This window comes from Stomoxys calcitrans, chromosome 5, assembly GCF_963082655.1.
Source record: "Stomoxys calcitrans chromosome 5, idStoCalc2.1, whole genome shotgun sequence".
Classification (NCBI taxonomy): Eukaryota; Metazoa; Arthropoda; class Insecta; order Diptera; family Muscidae; genus Stomoxys; species Stomoxys calcitrans.
In genome coordinates, this window is record NC_081556.1 from 154,968,372 (window position 1) to 154,986,841 (window position 18,470).

Below are 18,470 nucleotides of genomic sequence, written 5' to 3' on the forward strand. Positions count from 1 at the left end.
AGATTGTTATAGATCTAGCCATCCGTCCATCCCTCTGCACTATGATGCCAATGTTTCCTATTTTATGGTCAAAATTAAAAATTGAGTTTGGCTTTATTTTGTACTAGCTGGACAGGGCCCGCTCCGCAGCGCCTTCTTTAAATCTCTAATATCTTTTTAGGGTGGGGACACTTCACCCTGAATGTGGATATCGAATTCGTGCTTAGCCTATGTCCTCCTAAACGCTGAACGCCTGCGTTCGAATCCTGCCGAGAACCTCTTCCAATATCAGCAAATTATGAAGCCTATTCCTTTTTCCTGACTGTATTCGTATTCTGCTCCCGAATACCTTTCATTTGAGTCCCATATTGTCATGCTCATCCAATAAACCTATTTTAGGGTGTTTTGGGGTTGGGGCGGCCCCTTGGTTACTTGAACCATATTTTTATTATAAACTACCTGACTACCTTTAATTTGAATCGATTGGTTCACTTTTATTTTTGGGTAGTACTTTTGGGGTAAGGGAAGGGGTCCGCCCCCTCCCGATATCAATAAATGATATAGCCTATGCTTCCTTCCAATCTGTAAAATTTTTAAGATAATTGAATCAGCCGTTTTTGAGTCTATACGGAACAAACCGACAAGCAAACAAAACACTTAAAAAAGGAGAGAACAAAAGTTTTTTTTGAAAATGTTTGTAAACTCTCAGTTGGGGTGGGTCGAAATTGCACATTATATTTTTTTAATTTCGCCTACACTATTAGAAACACGAGGGAGGCCACCGTAGCGTAGAGGTTACCATATCCGCCAATGACGCTGAACGCCTGGGTTCGAATCCTGGCGAGACCATAAGAAAAAATTTTCAACGGTGGTTTTCCCCTCCTAATGCTGGCAACATTTGTGAGGTACTATGCCATGTAAAACTTCTTTCCAAAGAGGTGTCGCACTGCAACACGCCGTTCGGACTCGGCTACAAAAAGGAGGCCCCTTATCATTGAGCTTAAAACTTGAATAGGACTGCACGCATTGTTATATGAGAAGTTTGCCCCTGTTCCTTAGTGGAATGTTCATAGGCAAAATTTGCATTTGCAATTTTCATTAGAAGAAAGATGTTCAAAGATGATCCTAATCGTAACGTAACAGTGAATGGTGAGCGCTATCGTGAGATGATATCCAACTTTTTTTTGCCCAAAATGCAAGAGCTTAACTTGCATGACATGTTGTTTCAAAAGGACCGTGCCACACAGCACGCATAACAAAGAACTTATTGAGAGGCAAGTGAGGTGAACATTTTATTTCACGTTGGCCGCCTAGATCGTACGATTTAACGCCTTTAGACTATTTTTTTGTGGGGCTATAGACAAGACCGCTTCAATTGATGCATTGGAAGACAACATTGAAGCATTTATTTGTGAAATGCCGGCCGATATGTTGGAAAGAGTATGCCAAAATTGGTCTAGGCGGATGAACCATTTGAGGCGCAGTCGCGGTCTACATTCTCATGAAATAATCTTCAAACATTAAATTATATGGACCGTACGAGGGTTTCCTTTTATATTTCGGGATTAGTGAACAAAAACAGATATTAAACTTCGAAAATCGCTTTATTGTTTATCAAAATATTCCCCATTTAGACCTATGCACTTTTGCATGCGTTTGAACCAATTGTCGAAGCACTTTTACCACACTGATTGAGGTTTCTCCTAAAACGAGCCTTTTTTGAGCGATTGATAAATTGTGTGGGATCCAACGCGATCAAATTTTTTTGACGGTCAAATGTTTATGCAATATTGAATGTATGCTGATCCCACTAATGCCTTAGGTTGTTTTAATCTCACGATAGGTCACATAACGATCTTGCAATATCAGTTGGCGCACAGCATCAATGGTATTTGGAACAACAACCGATTTTGGACGACCTTCACGAAATTCGTCTTGGAGCGAACTACAACATCTGTCATCGATCAACACTGGTCCTTGATGAAGCTTCATCGCCAAAAATTGAATTAAGTTCATCGATGCACTGTTGTTGAGTTGAAAGCTGTAAAAAATAATCGCACAAAACATGTTCACGAATTAATTCCTTTTTCGGGCGAGATTAATATTTTAATTTACTGTAAATAACACAAATAACGCTCGTATGTCAAAACGTTCGGAGTACGTTTAACCTCAAAAATGTCAAGCTTTACGATAGAAGTGTCAGTTGTTAGATTGCAACACAAGGGTTGTCCAACCCCGAAATATAAAAGGCAACCCTCGTACTATCGACTCAAAGATTTCATGAATTTTTCTGATTTTTATGTGTTTTTTTTTTTGAAAAACTTTCCTATAGCTCTTAAAAAATCACCCCATATTTACACGAATTATGGGCCTCCTATACAAAATATTCTCCTGAGGGGTTAAGAAATTAAATCCAGAGTACCGTCTATAAAGAAAGGTTAATCATAACGTGGGTCTCAATATACAACAATTTTACTATTCCTACTATAGAGACCTATTTTTTAAAATTTGATTTTTTTAAAGATTTGCGCAAGTAATTTTATTTTCAATCTTTAGATTGAATTACTTAACACCGTTGAATATTCCATGAATATCCTATGTATGAAATCAAAACGAACTAGTCCTTTCTTTTTAAAGTAATATACACAGTTTATTTATATTATTTGAAATCTTCAAATAACGGCATTTTTAACGGCAATAACAAACTCCCTGGGAAGTACAGTAACCACCACGTTTACCTCGCAGTAAACAGTGAGCTGCACAAAGAGAATGGTTCCAATTTAGACCGCTTGCTAGATCGCAAGTTGCCCTCTTATAGCGACCATGTAATTCCGGCTCGACTTGCTTCAAGCCTTCAACTCCTTCGACATAGTTTGAGTCTTCAAATTGAGGTGCCGCCTTGGCAAGGGTGAACAAACAGACTGCCAAAAGGCAGGTTGCAGCGATAATGAAGAGTTTCATTGTTATTTGGATTATTCGCAAAAATATTTCAGAAGCGACTTGAGCTTTAATAGTTAGCTAAAAGGTTTTTGTCTTCATTGCTTTTGAAGCTGATATATTTATACTCAAATCTAAAGTAATTTGTCATTATTTCTTGACATGCCAGAGATAGCTGAAGATATATTTCTTGCTAATTCATTTCAATTTGAATTCTATATTTTGCAAGAGGAAAACTTTTCTCTTGGTAGATGATAACGAATAATGTGTAGTAAGAAAAATTACAAATAAATTCCGAGTTTTTAAGAAAATTCGCAATATATAAAGAAAAAAATACCGCACCCTCCCCCTTACTCAAATTTTCAGAAACGCCAGATCTCCGAGATGGGTAGGGCGATTTGAGCGAAATTTTGTTTGCACACTTACAGTAACCTAAAAACAAATTTCGGATGGGGTACCTAGGGGGACGCCCTACCCCCAAAACTTGCCAAATATATATATAGACCAATCACGGCAATATGGGACTAAAATGAAAGGTATTTAAGATTAGAAAACGTATCTGATATCTAATTTTCAGACGAAGTGTTTAGGGGACCACCCCAGCCCCCAAAACATCCCTAAATCGGACATATTTACCGACCATGGCAATTTGCGATTTAACTGAAAGGTATTTGCGAGTAGAATACAAATCCGATATCAAAATGGGCGACCCAGATTTTGAGGGGCCGTACCCCCAAAGGGGTCAAATTTACGACCATAGCAATATGGGTTTCAAATGAAAGGTCTTTGGGAGTAAAGCATGAATCTTTATGAATCTGAATATAGAAATATGGGGCCCTAATGAAAGGAATTTGGTAGTAGACCACGAATCTGATATCAACATTCGGGTCCAACTGTCTGCGAGACGTCCCATCTCCATAACAACCCCCAAATAGGACGTATTTGCTCTCCATGACACTTGGAATCTTATAGAGTGTGAAGCTTGATATTGATAGTTATTAAGGCCCATACCCCAAACCGGACATATTTGCTGCCTTTTCCAAAAAGGGGTTTAAGGTAAAGGTATTTAAGATTAAAAAATGAATTTGATATCAAATTGTGAGGCCAATGGCAATATGGGGTTTAAATAAATGATATTTGAGAGCAGTGCTTGGAGGACCACTAATCTCTCCAAAACTCTCTCAGACATATTTACCGACCATGAAAATGTGGAAGTTAAATGAAATATGTTACGGAGTAAAACACGAAATTGATACTCATTTTCGGGACCAATTTCTGGGGGTCTACCCCTTCCCCAAAACACCAATTACTTACTGTCCATCTGATATTCAAATGTGGGACCATGTATTTCGGGCACCTTCCCTTCCCCAAAACAACCCCAAAAGAATAAAAATTTGCCGACCATGGCAATATGTGGATCAAAAGGTATTTGAGATTAGAAAACGCATTTGCTAACCAATTTTGGGGCACGTATTTGGTAGACGCCTCATCACATAAACTCCCCTTAAATCAATGACAATATGAGGTTTAAATAAATGGTATTTGAGAGTGGAGCGCGATGCTGAAATTTTTGTAAGGGCTAAGTATCTGGGGGACCATCGAAAACACCCCTAAATCGGACATATATAATGGCCGGTCATGGCAATAGAGAGTCATCTTTTGCACTGCAAATACTCAAGACGTCATTTGAGAAATATTTGGAGTACAAATCATTGATATTTCTTCATAAAATAATATATACGCTAAAGCCAACATACTTATATTACAAACTGCAATTTACAACATCTTCGAGAGGACGAAATCTAATATAACTAGCACATCGGCGATAGTCTTCACAAAATCCATTTATTGTTCTTACAATCCGTCTCTGGAATCAACTCCCAAATGTCGTTCAAACCATGACATAATTTCCAGGTAGTGTACCGTAAACAACTGAGTAAATTTTTTTCTCGCGAAGTCTACTGTCTGCCAAATAGTTTTGGTTGCGTGTGTGTGTCATGGCAAAACAACTAAGGTTATTAAATCCGCCTTGTGTGTGTGTATTATAGTTAAGAACCAATACACAACAACAACAAAATATGGCGCGAACTAGTACCATAATCAAAATCAGAGTTGCACTAATCACTGATTTTGACAGATAGTGCACTCAATATTTTGTTGTTGGCGAACTGCTGCTACCTGTAAGTGAATATATCTTGGTTCAAACAATTAGCAACGCATGTAGTTTAAAAGCAAAATAATTTGATACTATATTCAACTGCAAACTTTTTTATAATCCTTTTATAATCTGTGTTATGTTTACAATATTATTCCATATTTCATAAGATAATAATCTTGTTGTACTGGTATTATGAACAACTAAATAAATGAAATGAAAGTTAGTGCTATGGTTGTTGCTTGCTTTTTTGATTGTTTACTACTGCTATCAATAAAGTCATAAATGTATTAATATTCAATGAAATTTTCTCCGAAGACAAAATTTTAATACTTTATTCTTACTGCCAAGACCAGTAACACTGACACTTTCACTCAAATGGCGACCACTATGTTTAAAAATGTTTATTTACATAGTCTTTAAAACTGAGAAAAAAACTCAATTTGCTAAAAAGCTCAAAATTTTCAAATAAAATCGTTATTCATACGGAAACCCTAAATGTGTAGTATACTTTTAGGGGTTTCATATGATATTGATTTATACTATGTTCAGACCGAAGCTGTTTTGAGCAAACGACTCGTTCTCTTTTATAATGCTCTGAAAACGACTTATTTTTCCTTTACAGTTTATATGGTCAAAACGACTTGTTTGCCACAAAAACAAGTCATTGAAAGCATGTTAGCTCAAATAAATGCCTAAATTGTGCTAAATAAACGCAGCCCTGTATAATGTCAAATAATAACAAGTAAAAGCGTGCTAAGTTCGGCCGGGCCGAATCTTATATACCCTCCACCATTGATCGCATTTGTCGAGTTTTTTCCCGGTATCTCTTTTTAAACAAACAAAGAATAAAAGAAAATATTTGCTATGCTAATTGAATTGAGTGTTGGAGACCACAGTAGAAGTCTATGTGTAAGATTTCATCCAAATCGAATAAGTATTGGGCCTTTTACGGTCTCAAGAAGTAAAATAGAGAGATCGGTTTATATGGGTGCTGTTTCAGGCTATAGACCGATTCAGACCATATTTGACACGTTTATTGAAGGTCATGGAAGAAGCAGTTGTACAAAATTTCAGCCAAATCGAATAATAATTACGCCCTCTTGAGGCCCAAGAAGTCAAGATCCCAGATCGGTTTATATGACAGCTGTATCAGGTTATGAACCGATTTAAACCGTGCTTGACACAGTTGTTGGACGTCATAACGAAACAAGTCATGCAAAATTTCCACCAAATCGGATAGGAATTGCGCATTCTAGACGCTCAAGAAATCAAGATCCCAGATCGGTTTATATGGCAGCTATATCAAAACATGGACCGATTAGTCCCATTTACAATCCCAACCTACACTAATAAAAAGTATTTATGCAAAATTTCAAGCGGATAGCTTTACTCCTTCGAAAGTTAGCGTGCTTTCGACAGACCGACGGACGGATATGGTTAGATCGACTTAAACTATCATGACGATCAAAAATATATATACTTTATGGGATCTTAGATGAATATTTCGAGGAGTTACAAACAGAATGACGAAATAAGTATAGCCCTACCCTATGTTGGAGGGTATAAAATTTAAATTTCTATCTAAAAAAATTGTATAATAAGCCAAAATTTTGCAAACATAGCAAGAGAAATTAAATCCTTATAAAAAACTACCAAAAATTTAAATAAAAGAAAAATATAAAAAGACAATTTTATCCGAAATATTGGGGTTGCCCAAAAAAGTAATTGCGGATTTTTTAAAATAAAGTAAATGCATTTTTAATAAAACTTAGAATGAACTTTAATCAAATATACTTTTTTTACACTTTTTTTCTAAAGCAAGCTAAAAGTAACAGCTGATAACTGACAGAAGAAAGAATGCAATTACAGACGCACAAGCTGTGAAAAAATTTGTCAACGCCGACTATATGAAAAATCCGCAATTACTTTTTGAGCAACCCAATACTTTGTACAAAAACAAACAGCATTTTTGGGAATTCATGCACGTAAGCATGTATTTTTATTGAAATGCAATTTGAAGATTTTTTCAAAGCAATTTTTTTGTGTTGTTTTACACCAAGAGATTAATCTATTCGTGGAAGATCTGCTCTTAATTGCCATTTTTTGGACCGTTATAAAATTTTTCGAGGTAATTTTTCTCAAATAAGTTAGTGAAATAGTATACAGATCGCCAAAGAATCACTTTTTGGTTCGATTTAACCATGTACATCTTCCTGTCTGTTCGTCCGTCTATTCATGGCGATTTGTATATCAAGTACAGATCGAATTTTGCTTTCTAAGGAACTGTACCCTGCACCACTACCGTAGAAATGATGTAGTGTAAAGGATCTGCTAATTTGGTTTTGGAATGTCTGTCTGTCCGTGTTTTCTTTCCATCTGTGATTGTCCGTACGACGATTTTTTAGGCTTTTGACTGTCAAAAAGACAAACGCTGAAAATGTGTTTCATTTGCTCGCCAGGATTAATAAAAGGCGAACCTTCTAACCTATGCACTAGGGTGGCCTTAATCATAAATTCACTAAAGTTTTAATTAGTTGTACGTTTTTTTATTATTGTTTAACTTTGATAGAATCTATTTTGTTGGCTGGGCTTACGACGTTTTCAACGTATGTATTATGCGTCGGAAATGTATGTCATATACGTCAGAGTTTCCCACATACCATTTCTGGTATGGTACAAAACTTGCTCTTGAGTTGAGTCTTGAGCAGCAGTAAACGAACGAGAACACAGCAGCGCGTGAGATAAGGATGGTGGAACCTCCGTGGTTAAAAAAAAAATAACTCTTTGCAATTTGAAGTCTGAACAAAGAATAATTTTTATTTTCATTTTAAATCTTAAAGAAAACTAAGTTACAATATAATAAATGATGATTAAAGTAAAAGCTAGATTTCTTGGAATTATACAATAAAAGTTACAAAACAATTTCTTATTAATTAGTTGGTGTTAACAATGATATTGGTTATATGAGACAAATATATTTATTGGTTATTCAGCGTTAATTATGACCTAAATCAATAGGTTAACGTTCTCGGTGGTTTTGGTGGAGATAATAAGGTGGGTGTCGTAACTGGTTTTGGTGGAGACAATAAGGTGGGTGTCGTAACTGGTTTTGGTGGAGACAATAAGGTGGGTGTCGTAACTCCTCCCCCCTTCAGATAGAGCGACGGCCACAATGAAGATGTTGTGGTCGGAGTGATAGGCTGTGGAGGTGGAAAGTGGTGTTTGTACGTATTTTTTCGTTTAATGACAATGATGAGTATGGTAATGACTACTATTGTGCATACTAATGTTGTTGTTGTTGTGACTGAGTGAACTGTTGTAGTGGTTATTTCCAGGTTGCTAATTCTGTTGTTGGTTAGAAAGTTGAAATCCTCGAGTTTTTGAAGACTAAGTATTTCGATTGTGGAGTTTACGGAAATGTTGCTGTTTGGTAACGGGGGTATGTGGAGTTGATCCCAATATGCATCGGTATCATCGTGGTATGTTATACCATTTATTGAGACGTCACAGTTCTGGAAACGCACAAGGGCTGTGTCTTTTACTGTGAGAGTTTTGATACTGCAAGTAGAATTTATTAGTGTCTCTGGTGAGTGTATAAAAAGTATTAGGTTTTGTTCCACTTGTGTGATCGATTCCCTTTTTCCAACGTCACTAATTGGGCAATTTGCTTCTTTATTGTTTATTAAGTTTCCAATACATAACGAGTATTTGGTTTCTTCCTGTCGGATCGGTATACCGCAATAATATGTTCCTTCGATCGATGGGCAAAGTGTTTTGTGATGGTGTGTGGAATTTTCATTAAACAGTATATATGGTTCTGTTATTATTAACTTAGTTATGTTTATTGGTAAAGGAATTATGTGGTATAGAAAATAGTCTTCTTCAGAGACATTCGGTACAAGAATATTAAAAATGATATTTGTTTCATTGTAGTAGGCTTGCATGCCTAGCATTTCATAAATATTTTCGATAGATCTGACTTCAATATTTTTTTGTTTTAATTTGACTTCTATGTTTTCGAGTTCTTCCGGGCTGAGGAGGAATCTTGAAATTATATTTAGTTTTGACAGAACTACTGCCTGACATTGTGTAAGTCTCTTATTAGGGATGTCTCAGTCCGTTTGTCTGAGTAGTGAAGTATGAGGTTATTCTTTATGTCATCCCAAATGAGTGGAGTTCCGTACATATTGAGGACCTCATTGGCCTGTCCCTCAATTTTGTTTCGTATGGCCCTTAGTAAAATCTGGCCATACGGAGTGTTGTCCGTGCCACGTATATATAATAGGATCTCCTCAACGTTATTGAGGAATTCGTACAGGAGTTTTTGGTTTCCGTCGAATTTAGGCAAATCCTTAATCGCGTCGGGGATTCTCAGTGAGTTGAAAATCTCGACCTGATTGGTTGCCGGGCCTTGAGTTGGTTGCGTCGATTGATTCATTTGATCTAAAATGGAACACGAGCTACCTTCAAAAGTGGTCAAATCACCTCCGTCAATAGTACTGTTAGAATTTGTGAGGGTCTGGTTACTTTTGTCAATACCTTCGTCCGGATCCTCTGCGAGGGATTCACTGTCTCTTCCGGCGATGGAGGTTAGGCTAGTAAATTTTCTCAATTTATAAGGGATAAATCGAAGTTTCTGTTTCTGATTCTTTTTGTCGGGCATAAGTACCGATATTTCTTGATTTCACAATTTGTTCGCTTATATATATTCGAGAGAGAGGGAAAAAAAACTTATATTTTGTCTATCTCTTCTTCTGTCTAATAGAAGAAATTTGTGGACTATTGAGTAGTGGGTGCCACTATACAGATATTCCTTCTGTACTCCTGTCGAATAAGCCAATGATGATCATTCAAGGTCTATGACAAGGATCGACTTTCACTTCTCGGTCTGACCACACAAATTCTTCTTTTTTCTTTTTTTTTTTTTTTTGTTTTGTCGATATACCTTCGACACTGTTCTAAAGGTTGGTACAGAAAAAAAAAAATTAACCTTCAAATTGCGTTTAAAAGGTAAAGATGTTTCTTTAGAGTTTTTCACAACTATTCCGATTTTTTTTTTTTTTTTTTTTTTTTTTTTTTTTTTTTTTGATATTATATTTTTCTTAATTTACTTAAAATAATCTTAGTTCCATTTTTATTTATTTTTTTTTTTTTTTTTTTTTTTTATTATTATTTTCTTTTCCACACACACACAAACACTTACATAAGCCCGATCAGGAAGTTAGTGATGCTCGTTCTCCTTGTTGATTTCGTCATGTTGTGATTTGTTGTGTCCTCCTAGGTTCCAGTGGATAAAGGGTTGATACCCACTATCTCGTTGTTGGCTTGATGTGTGTTTTCGTGTTTCCTCCAAGGGACAACGAGATTGTCCACTGAACTGCCGACTGCGCCAGATAAGGATGGTGGAACCTCCGTGGTTAAAAAAAAAATAACTCTTTGCAATTTGAAGTCTGAACAAAGAATAATTTTTATTTTCATTTTAAATCTTAAAGAAAACTAAGTTACAATATAATAAATGATGATTAAAGTAAAAGCTAGATTTCTTGGAATTATACAATAAAAGTTACAAAACAATTTCTTATTAATTAGTTGGTGTTAACAATGATATTGGTTATATGAGACAAATATATTTATTGGTTATTCAGCGTTAATTATGACCTAAATCAATAGGTTAACGTTCTCGGTGGTTTTGGTGGAGATAATAAGGTGGGTGTCGTAACTGGTTTTGGTGGAGACAATAAGGTGGGTGTCGTAACTGGTTTTGGTGGAGACAATAAGGTGGGTGTCGTAACTCGTGCGAGTCGAACAAAGAAAACAAAATAAAAACACCACAACACGTACGAAGCTGTGCAGCAAAGCACACGTGGTGGCTGGTTTAATGGTCTTTCGTTTTGCTTATGGATATGTTGTTGTGGTTCTTATATGTTGGCTTGCAAAAAGTGCCCTTCAACCACAAATTTGTACATTCGGTCGCTGAGATTCAAAATAAATTGTTGCAGGAAAATTAACAAACTTCGTCGTGGGTTTTGCGACAAAAGTTGTTGTTTTTCAAAATTGTGAAGGTCCCTACAATGATAGAAAAAAATGGTATTTTTCCTATACCTGCTATTCGTAAAGATTTTTAACTCCGTTTGATATAAATTCAAAAACATCTAATAGTGACAAATTCACGACTAACGTTCAACGATAGAATGTTATACAGTTACTATAAAAATAGTACTTTCCTAATAGAACATATTTGTTTGTTCTAAAGATATTCCAAACTTTTTATTTTTTTGCGTTTGGGTTCACGGAAACGATAGTATTCCGGGAAAAGGGAAGGCGGAAGAATATGTCAGGAAGGGCACCTTCTCTGCGAGCGAACCAGTAGCTGCAATTTACAGAAATTACTGAACGTAGTAGAGGGAATGGCCAGTTCAGAGCTGTTGGCGAGTTGAGAATTTGTACATGAATGCCAAAATGCTAGAACACTTTGAACTATCATCGACCATAACGGACAAAGTGACTGCAAGCATTTGAAAATAGGCTTTTTATATCCACCACCATAGAAAGGGGAGTATACTAATCTAGCCTTTCCGTTTGTAACCTCGAAGTATTGATCTTCGACCCCATAACTATATACATTATTGATCTTCTTGATATTCGAAGTTTATATAGCCATGTCCGTCCAACCTTAAGCCCGTCCGTCAGTTTAAATCACGATAGCGGTCAAACGCGTAAAGTAAACTGCTCAAAATTTTGCACAGATACTTCTTATTGATGTAGATTGTGGAGAACCAGATTTGTTTGTAGTTCCCATACAAAGAGCTCCTTCCCCTAGAAACCGCAATTTATGTACGAAATGTAATTTTGCACATAGTATGCGTTATGATTTTCAACAATCGTGCCAAGTATGGTCCAAATCGGTTAGTAAGCTTATATAGCTCCCTCATAAACAGATATACAGATTTGACATCTTTAGCTCCTGTAAGCTGCAATTGGTAACCGATTTAGCTAAAATTTTCCACATAGTGTTTTGTTATAATATCCAATATCCATGAAAAGTATTGTCCAAGTCAGAAGATTACCTGGTATAGTTCCAAACCGATCTCCCGATATTCCTTCTACAACTTTTAGAAATTAAAATGTTAGCTTGATTAGAAGTTTTTAGCAGAATCCATGGTGGTGGATTGCCCAGATTCGGACCTTGTTTATTCTTACAAGAGTTAAAAAACGTAGCTTCATTTAAGTTGCTGTTTTTATTTTTTATTTAAGTTCTCATTTAAACAATGATTGTATTTAAACCTTTCATTCTTTGCAGACACAAAGACCTTCTTTAGTACAATAACCACCAACATTTCCGAGGACCAAGCAGTGTGCAGCGCAGGCAGCATGTCCGACTTTCCAAAGGCTTAGCAGATCACAGGTGATTCCCATAGGTTTCGCGGCTGCAACTTCTTTAACACCTTCGTGAGGAGCAGCATTACTGTAAACGGCCAAGCAGGCAACCACAAGCAGAGCGATGGCGACAACGTTCAAAAATTTCATGATGGACTAGATTGGCCTGAATATTCCAACTCAAATGATGAAGATAAACTAAAGGGTAATATTGATTTGACACAGACATTTCTTCAGATATTTATACTGAAATGCCTTTTCAGTTTCGTTGAATAATTTCTTTACATGGTTACTTTGTTGCTTTTTTTCTAATCTCATGTGTCATCTGAAGCAGTCGATAACAGCAACACTTACGATGGAGTGGATATATTGAGAATAAGAACATCTTCAGATTTTCTTTCAAATGATGCATCTCACATTCAATTATTCAATTGATCAACAACATTGAACAACTCTCAATTTTATGAGAGGAAAAATCAATGGCCCCAAAATGCTTTCGAACACGTGCGAGTTTCCAACCCTTGAATATCATGAAAAAAAATTGGTATATGAAGCCTGGAAAAGTAAAATGGTTAATTTGTCGCATATTACTAGATATGTATATCTGGAAAAAACGGTATGTTAAAAATTAAAGTTTGCCCATTCCATTAACCCTCTGAGGACGTATGGGACATAAATGTCTGATTTTGTATTTTTGTTCTTAAATCCACATTTATTAATGGATTTTTGAAAATTTGCATTTAATCGATAGTGACCAATGAGGGTATAAAATTCGCTCACAGACATTAAATATAATGTTCCCGTTTCTTTTTTATACTCACCGCCATATGATGGGAAGAATATTTTTACTCGTCTCACCTCAAAACATCGATTTCGGACCCTATTTGATATATATTCTTCATTGTTTGCATATTCATAGTCGATTCATGTGTCCCCCGTCATGAACGTACGAGCGAAAAACGCTTTCAGCCTTAAATTTTGGACAGATACTTTTTTAATATGCAAATGGGGCATATATAAAATAATATGTCCCAAAATCCCCAGATTTCGCTTTTTGAGCCCTTATCAGCCTTAATATTTATCCAATTAGAACGGAAACCTACCATTCATAGTACACTTATTATCTCCAATAGCCAAACCACATATAGTCAATATAGTTCTATAAATAGATATAGCACTGAATTTGCTTCTTGAACTTCCAGATAACTAAATTTTATCGGAATTGACCGATTTTTGTTATATAAGGAAGCTAGTGAGCGCCAACATAAAGTCTACAAAAGCCATACATTTATAGTTTTTTGCCAATTACCTCAAACCTACTTCATCACTGAATAAACGTTGTTTCAGAAAAAAAAGTAATTTACTTTCGTATTCCATATAACTAGTACATTTAAAGATGAAATACAATTTATTTTAACGAAATGATTTTGTACACTTCATTTTAACGCTCACTGTATACCCCACCACACCCAACACCCTCCTCCACAACAAATAGGGCATGAATTGTTTATGGTGTTTTCATCTCTGGCAGTCTTAACAGACTACTCGATCTGATTTATTTTCTATTCTAAGCAATAATTCAAAACATTTTTCTTCCGAAATATTTACCTTTGAGGACGAATGGGACATATATATCCCATGGTTAATTTTTATCATAATAGCGCCACTTTACTTTATAAATAGGACTATTGTAAGAACAAATATGCAAAAAAATCAAAACTTTATCGAGCGGTTAATTCTTCGTACTCAAAGGGTTAACAGGAACAGGGGCGAAGCTCGTACATATCAAAGAGTGCTGTCCGAACGGCGTGCTCCAGTGCTATACCACTTTTGGGAGAAGTTATTTACATGTCATAGTACCATACAAATGGCGTCAGCATGAAGAGAGGAAAACCACCGCTGAAAATGTTTTTTGATGTTCGCGCCAGGATCATTTATTAGAGGAAATTTTTGTTGAAGTCATCTTATATACAACATTTAATTTGTGTCCCGTGGGAGCGCAACCCTCCCCGTACCCAAAATAACGATTTTCAGGATTAGAATACGAGTCTGATATTTGAGCCCAAATACTTGGTGCCCGCCCCATGCCCCAAAAATGTATATGTAGAATAGGTAAAACGAACAGAGCAATATATTGCCCGCATAAAATGTCCGAGTATTTGCAAGGTCAATTGTCTAGGCCTTCGCTGCACCCCCATAACCATTTAAATGGATAAATACGGGACCCGTAGCCTAACCAGTGCAACATGGGTCTGTCACCGAGCGGACATGTTGAAGGGGTTCAAATCGGGCAAAAGACGCTTCAATGGAGCGCTTAGATCCATTGTGTTCGCCCCAGAAGAAGATAGAAGAGAACAAGAGAAACTAGCGCATAAGATAACACAAAAAAAACTCTCATAGACCAGAGTATGATCCAGTCAGCCAATTCACGCCTCTACAGAACTTCAGAATGACAAGTGCCTGGAGGGAATCTCGGCACGGAAAGAGATGTTCTCCCATTACACTGTGTCTTTTCTTTGCATTTTTTGCAGGTACTCGCAAAAAATATTTTTAATTGAATTAAATTTTTGAATTTTTAATTGTACTAAAAAAGTTACCAAAAAGGTACGAAATGGCTCAAGTTTGTACTTGGAGGATGAATAGAGGTAGAACTTTAAAATTTGACTTAAAAGACCTCTGGTGCAAAAGGATAAGAGGAAAAGAAAATATTAAAAAATATTACTTATACCGATACTTTATTTACATATGGAGCTAGAGGTCTGAAATTTGGCATGTACAATAGGTACAACTTAGAAATATATGACGGGTGACTAAACTTAGAAATATATTATGGGCCACTAAATGATTTTTTCAAAATGCGTGCATTTTGGTACCAAAATTGGTACTATTTGGTTCTTTATTTATAGATGGAAATAGAGGCCCGAAATTTGGCATGTATGTACAATTAAGAAATAAATGATGGATGGGTAAATTAACTTTACAAAATTCGTACAATTTGGTAGCAAAACATACAAAATGGTACTTTCCTTAGGAGTTGAGCTAAAGCGCTTAAATTTTTTTAAATGATTTAAGAAAATTCAGTTCATGTTAAATTAGTCGAAAATGTTGCAAATAAAATTAAAAAGGTAATAAATTCTTATTGTGCAGATATTAAAAGGAACATAAGTGGAAATGTAGAATATGCGTTTAGAAGTAGGGAGCGAACATTGTTTGTTCAATTTAAAATCACGCTCGCGCCACCTACTACTTTTGCACTGTTATTCTAAATTTTCTCAAATGTACCCTTTAACTCGTGCATAATTTTATTTATAAATTTAGTATTTCAATATCCTCAAGAATTCTAATCTGGAGATCCGTTTATGTGACGGCTACATCAGGTTATAGACAGATTTAGATCATACTTGGCACAGTTGATGAAAGTCAAAACAGAACACTTCACGCTAAATTCCAGCCAAATCGGGTAAAAATGCTTCCTCTAGAAGCTCAAGAAATCAAGATCCAAGACCGGTTTATGTCGAAGTTATATCAAAATATGGATCGATTTGGCCCATTTACAATCCAACCAACCGACCTACACTAATAAAAAGTATTTGTGCAAAATTTCAAGCGCCTGGCTCTACTCCTTCGAAGTTAGCGTGCTTTCGACAGGCAGACGGATGCTAGATCGTCTTAAAATGTCATGACGATCAAGAATATATATAGTTTAAGGGGCCTTAGCCGAATATTTCGAGGTGTTACAAAAGGAATGACGAAATTAGTATACCCCTATTCTATGGTGGAGGGTATAAAAACGACGACCATCAAGCTAAACTTTTTCAGTTATTTGAGCGTTGTGGCAGGTCACCACTCAAGTTGCAGGCGGACACATTAGCTTACCATAGAAAAATTCAGAAAAAATGCGTTGCCCTTCTTGTCAAGTATATGATGATTTTTTCTGACTAAAATTAGATAATTTAATCCTTTTTTGCATTTAGGTACAATAAATGAATTAGAGCGAATTGAATTAAAATTTTGGCGTTGTTTATTTTGGGGATTATTTAATTTTCGGATTTGGGGGTTATTCGTAGTGCCGACTTTTCAGCACAAAATTCTATTTTAATTTTCTCAATTTACTCTTAAATAAGACTTCAATATAATTTTCTCTAAATACAACATTTAAGGGGTCATTTTCTTCATATTCTTTCATTGGTGGATTTTCTCCTATTTGCTTCTTTTTAAATTCAAATTGGCAAACCTTTTGATTAATAAGGGGTTTTGAAAGTATCAACCTGTTATGGAATTATTCATTTTATAATATTTTGAGATGTTTTCCAAGAGTCATCGAAAAATAAAGCAAAAAAGCTGCTTACTACTTGAATGGTATTTTATCTCCTTTTCAAATAGAAATCTTGTAAACATTATTGACCAAGCAACAAGAGTTTTAGTATAAATATCCAAATGGCAGTCAATTCCTAGTATCAGTTAATCAAAAGCAATTGTTGTTCTAGCTACAGTTTTCTTAAAAAGGGTGACTTAACCATGAAATTTTTCCAAGTTCTAGCAGTTGCTTTCTTGGCAGTAGTCTTTTTGGCCATACACTCTGATGCTGCTCCAGCGGAATCCGACGATGCCAAGAATTATGTCAGTGGAATCACAGCTCTTAGCCAATTGGGTACCTGTGATGTTTTGAGTTTCTTGGACGTTAAGCATACCGCCTGCGCTGCCCACTGCTTGATCCTTGGCAATCAGGGTGGCTACTGCGATTCTACGGCTACTTGCATCTGTCGTTAGACTAAGAAAATCATTGAAGCATTTATAAGTCAAATAAAATGGTAATTCCTTGTTAAAACCTGCAACTTTTAACGAGTTTTATTTTCTTGAAAATCCTTGGGCAGATAGACGGACGAATATGACCAGATTGTCTCGAAATTTTAAGACGAGCCAAAATATATTATATACATATGTATAATTTACTGGACGGAAGTGGATATTTTGTTGTGTTACAAACGCCAAGACAAATTAAAAATACCCCGTCCTTTTTAGTGGGTATAAAAAAAAATTTTATACATAGTTGTATATCCCATTTACACTACTTTTTAAATCCGAGTATATGGCTCAAGTCAGCAGATTTTATAAAGGTAAAACCGACGATTGAGCCATTAAAACAGGTTTTAATGGCCAGTGTTAACTTGTATTTACATTCCATTTATTTTGATTTTTTTGGAGCAGGTTCTTTCCCTCTTTCAATAGCATGAAGTGGCAGTCTATCAGCGATAAGATGAAAAAATACCCTTTTCTACTCTACAATGTGTATAAAAGTAAATAGAAAGATGCATAAAACCAACACTCTGTAAGAGAACTCCTAGACATCAACATTAAACGCTTCAAATGAAATTGTACATAATTGTATCTGCATTCTTTCTTTTGGCTGTATGCTGGAGTCTTCCTTCTACAGCTCAAGATGGTAAACTTTTGGTTAGAGGACAATCAGGAGGATTAGAGTTATCGAGTCGCCACAAGAGATCAACCTGCGATTTGGTAAGCATACCAGGCTTCGAAAATATGGCCTGCAAGTCGCATTGCCTTATGAGGGGTCACCGTAAAGGAGGCAATTGTAAACAGAATCGTTGCTATTGTATTGGTCACAGGTACTAAAAATGTATGTGTTATAACAAAATAATAATCAAGAAATATATTAAAAAATTGAATCGACTGTTTAATTCATTTAAGAACACCTATAAGATTGCACTATAATGGTTCGAATTTGTAATCAGAAAAAAGCATAAAAGAGTGCTAGGGCTCGCAAAAATCATTTTTTAGAAACTTTAAATAAGTTAATCTTTACTACTTTATTCGAAAATAATTAGGTAATACCTAAGCTGACCAATGTCCTACAGTGGTCAAATTACTGTACAAATAATATATTCATTTAGTCATTCCGTTTGCAACACATTGAAATATCTATTTCTGCCCTACAAAGTAAATATATATCGGATCTTCGTAAAATTCTAAGACGATTTAACGATGTCCGTCTGTCTGT

At 35.7% G+C, this 18,470-nt stretch overlaps 1 protein-coding gene across 1 annotated transcript; it reads left to right on the forward strand.

The window, feature by feature from the left end:
* The first annotated feature begins 16,947 nt into the window (after positions 1–16,947).
* Positions 16,948–17,286, forward strand: LOC131997779 (defensin-1-like). Its single transcript, XM_059369369.1, has one exon. The coding sequence runs from the start codon at positions 16,970–16,972 to the stop codon at positions 17,219–17,221; it is 252 nt and encodes an 83-aa protein (XP_059225352.1). The 5' UTR covers positions 16,948–16,969; the 3' UTR covers positions 17,222–17,286.
* Positions 17,287–18,470: the final 1,184 nt, after the last annotated feature.